This window comes from Vigna unguiculata, chromosome 8 (assembly GCF_004118075.2).
Source record: "Vigna unguiculata cultivar IT97K-499-35 chromosome 8, ASM411807v1, whole genome shotgun sequence".
Classification (NCBI taxonomy): Eukaryota; Viridiplantae; Streptophyta; class Magnoliopsida; order Fabales; family Fabaceae; genus Vigna; species Vigna unguiculata.
This window is the reverse complement of record NC_040286.1, coordinates 7,211,700-7,215,394: the sequence shown is the minus strand read 5'-3', so window position 1 is coordinate 7,215,394 and position 3,695 is coordinate 7,211,700. Positions and strand designations below refer to the sequence as shown.

Genomic DNA, 3,695 nt, shown 5'->3' with positions numbered 1-3,695 from the left:
ATGAAAACATTTAAAATTATGATATGCGAGTGTAATTCAAGAAAATTTTACAAATGCGGAAAAATGATATTCTTTAAATTTTATTATACATTCTAATGTGTAGCCAATGACATTACAATTTTAAATAACTAAAAATATGTTTTTTTTTTCTCTTATTATACTAAATGTTTTTATATATTCTGATAAATTGGCAGTTGAAGGAATAAACGACACGTCGTTCGGTAAAAGTAATAGTCGTAGACGCAAAGAGCGGTGTGGTGCAAAATAAGAAGCACTTGTGTTGCTCTTTTTCTGTGATTATTCGATAAACTCTAACGAAAGAGCGAGAAAGAAAGCGAAGAGAGCAATAGCAATGGCGTCGTTTCTTCAATCGTTTCTAGATCCCAAGAAGAACTGGCTCGCCGCTCAGCACATGAAATCCCTCACCAAACGCCTTCGCAAATACGGTTCATTCCTCTTTTCTCTCTCGTCGCTACAATTTCCGCAACCCTAATACTGCCGATTTATGAAAATCGTTTTGGCTTTTTGTGAATTAGGGCTCCGGTACGACGATTTGTACGATCCTTACTACGATCTGGATGTGAAGGAGGCGCTGAATCGGCTCCCGAAGGAGGTGGTGGACGCGCGCCACGCGCGTCTCAAACGCGCCATCGACCTTTCCATGAAGCACGAGTACCTCCCTGACGATCTTCAGGTTTTTTTCTTCTTATATTTCGTCTATTTTATTGTTATTGCTGCTGAACTTAGTTTCGAGGTATTCTTTTTTTGCTTCTGTTGACTGGTTCCAATTAATTAGGGTTTTATAGAGGATGGATATGTATGAATCTATTGCCTACAATGGTAGACGAGGGATGTGTATGAATCTATTACTTACTTGGTCTTTGATAGATTTTGTTGCTTTTGTTGGGTTTTAGTTACATCCAAGATGGATGAAAAAGTAAATCATGTGTTGAAATGATGTGACTGGGTCAAATTCATTAGGTTGAAAGACTTGATGTATGTATATGAATGTATTGCTGAATGCTTACAGTTGAGTGACTCAGAGAATGTACAGAGTCATGCTTTTGTATTAATATGGCTAGGTGATGAGAAATGCATTTTGAGGGTTTGAGAAGTTGAGTCACTGTAACCTAATCATGATGTGAAACTACCTGATAATATTGGACAGTCTAAATTTTTGCTAAATGTGCTAAGTTGTCTGAGAAAACACTAAATAGTTGTGTTTGTTTCTTATGTGTGTGAAGATTTAATGTCCATTTTGGAGTATGTGCATGTATGAAGAGTTGCATATTTTAACATTTTTTAGTATAATGATTTTGGATTCTCATATTTTCTGATTTGACAGGCAATGCAAACTCCGTTCAGGGGCTACCTTCAGGATATGCTGTCTCTTGTAAGTGCTGTTGTTATGTGTAATTAAATCTGTGTGTTGGCGCATCCTTCTTTATTCTCCGTGCCTTTTTGTGTAACCAATGAAAACAAAACCTGACCACGTAAACAGTATTTTGTAACATGCATTGCTTTATATTGTTAGTGATCTGGTTGATAGAACTATCATTTCAAGAAATATATTAGTATATTTGATGATTCACTTGTATTCTATATTTGAAGTAGAAAGAAATGAAGACTTCCTGTGTTTCACACTATCACTTCAATTCTGTAGCTCTCTTTGTCAGTGCCTACATGCTGTATAATAGTCTGCCAAATTTTCTTTAGCTTAGAATAGCTTATCCCTCCGTCCTTGCAACATCATTTTATTGGTTTGTTTGGATGAAGACACAAATCTGGACAAAAGAACATTTTGCTTTCAGAATTGTATTTGGAGAAAGTATTGCCAATATACACTGTTCATAGAAAAGAAGAAATGAATTTCATTTTCGTTTTGGGGTTTGAGGGGAAGAAAGTTTTATGACTCCTGATTTGTAATATTCAATTGGCTACTATTTTGAAGCATGGTTTGTGAGCTTGAGCCTTCTTGGTATGGACTGGTCATTTGGTGATGTTAAAGTTATGACCTGAAAGCCACTTGTATATCTAAGAGTAATGCACAAAAGGGTTTCATTTTATTATAAAGTGTAATTATGTTTTTAGTACATGATATTGAGGATAAATTTGTTTTTGGTCCCTCAAACTGAAAAAATAGATTTATTTGTCCATCAATTTTTGGTGAAATGTTTTCAGTGCATGGTGTGACAGTGTTACGGAAGTGACTTGGCACTCCCAACATTTGACACATGCTATGTTTCAAGCAACATGTTACCATTTTTGTTAATGCTATCTGGCTTCAGGGACTGAAAAACATTTTTTGAAATTTGAGGAACTATAACATATATTTCTTTCAATTTGGGGGCACCAGAAACAGATTTATCCTATCAGGAATTAGAACATAATGAAGCCTATAAATCATTATAAAATCAATATATTACTTATCCAACTTACATTTTAAATTTTCAATGGAGGAGTATCACTTTCAGAATAGGTAAGAATTTCTCTCAGTAGACGATTGTGATAATTTTGTTTACGTGTAAGCAGAAAGTGATAATCCTTAAATATTGACAATCAGCAACCAAATAGCTGCTAAAATTGTCACTAAATGCTTTGCTACTTATGACTTACAGGTGAAGAGGGAGAGAGCAGAACGTGAAGCATTGGGAGGTTTGCCCCTATATCAACGATCTATTCCTTGAGCATTAAGTATTGCATGAAGGTATTTTGATTGGATTGGAGGTTTAAAATGTATTGATGTTGTGGTAGAATGTTTTCTTTTAAGAAGAAAACATGCACGGTTTCTTTGATAAACTTATATGAAATGCATTTTTTGGTGGTATAAACTTGCCTCGGCAGGCTTTTATAATAATGGCAACAATAGACACTTTTGCCTTGAAATTTATAGCTTGAGTGTTCTTTTGGTTCTGTGCTTAGTTTTTCTTTTGAAATCATTACCTTTTTGTATATGTTGTCGAAGCTCGTCACTCTCTTGTGGGCCTTTGTTTCGAAGAGGAACAAAAATATTTGCTACAATGCAATACTTGGTGAATGAATTGTTCCAAACATCAAACACTACCATTTTTTTTTTACTTTCGATATCAATATGGTTGAGTGCTTTTTATGTATAGCATTTATTTCCCCCTCTCAACTCCTATTAAAATTGTAAGTGATATTAAAATGTGGGTGTACTATCTTGCTTTAAATATAAGTGATATTGAAAATCAATGGTTTTTGGTAGAGAAACACCTTGGAGTAAGGCTATATCTACTTATGTTATGAGGTCATAAATTTAAATTACAAAACTGATAACAGAAACTACTGAGTAGGTCATATTTAACACAGTTTTGAAGAAATGCTTGGCAACTGTTTCATGAGCAAATAAAAGGGAGCTGGATGAAACAGAAATTACGCTTTTACTTTTACAAGTTACTGAGATGTGAGATAAAAAAAGTTCGAGTAAATTTTTCAAATATTTGTTTGTTTTCACTGCTCTTATTTACAAATGTAGCATTTTAGGTTCTCAAAAGTGTTAGCTAAATTACATTTTTTATACCTTCAAATACTACATAATTTAAAAATATTTTATACAATAAATAATTTCGAATTACACAACTCGATATTAATGCATATGGAACCTTTGGGAGTTTCGAAAGATATGGGCCACATCCAGCAAGACTTTTACTTCTTGTACCCCATCATTTCTGTTC

At 34.0% G+C, this 3,695-nt stretch overlaps 1 protein-coding gene across 1 annotated transcript; it reads left to right on the top strand.

The window, feature by feature from the left end:
- The first annotated feature begins 218 nt into the window (after positions 1-218).
- Positions 219-3,058, top strand: LOC114195672 (cytochrome b-c1 complex subunit 7-2-like). Its single transcript, XM_028086219.1, has 4 exons — positions 219-446; positions 537-694; positions 1,346-1,393; positions 2,619-3,058. Exons 1-4 carry the CDS (start codon positions 353-355, stop codon positions 2,685-2,687), a joined length of 369 nt encoding a protein of 122 aa, XP_027942020.1. The 5' UTR covers positions 219-352; the 3' UTR covers positions 2,688-3,058.
- Positions 3,059-3,695: the final 637 nt, after the last annotated feature.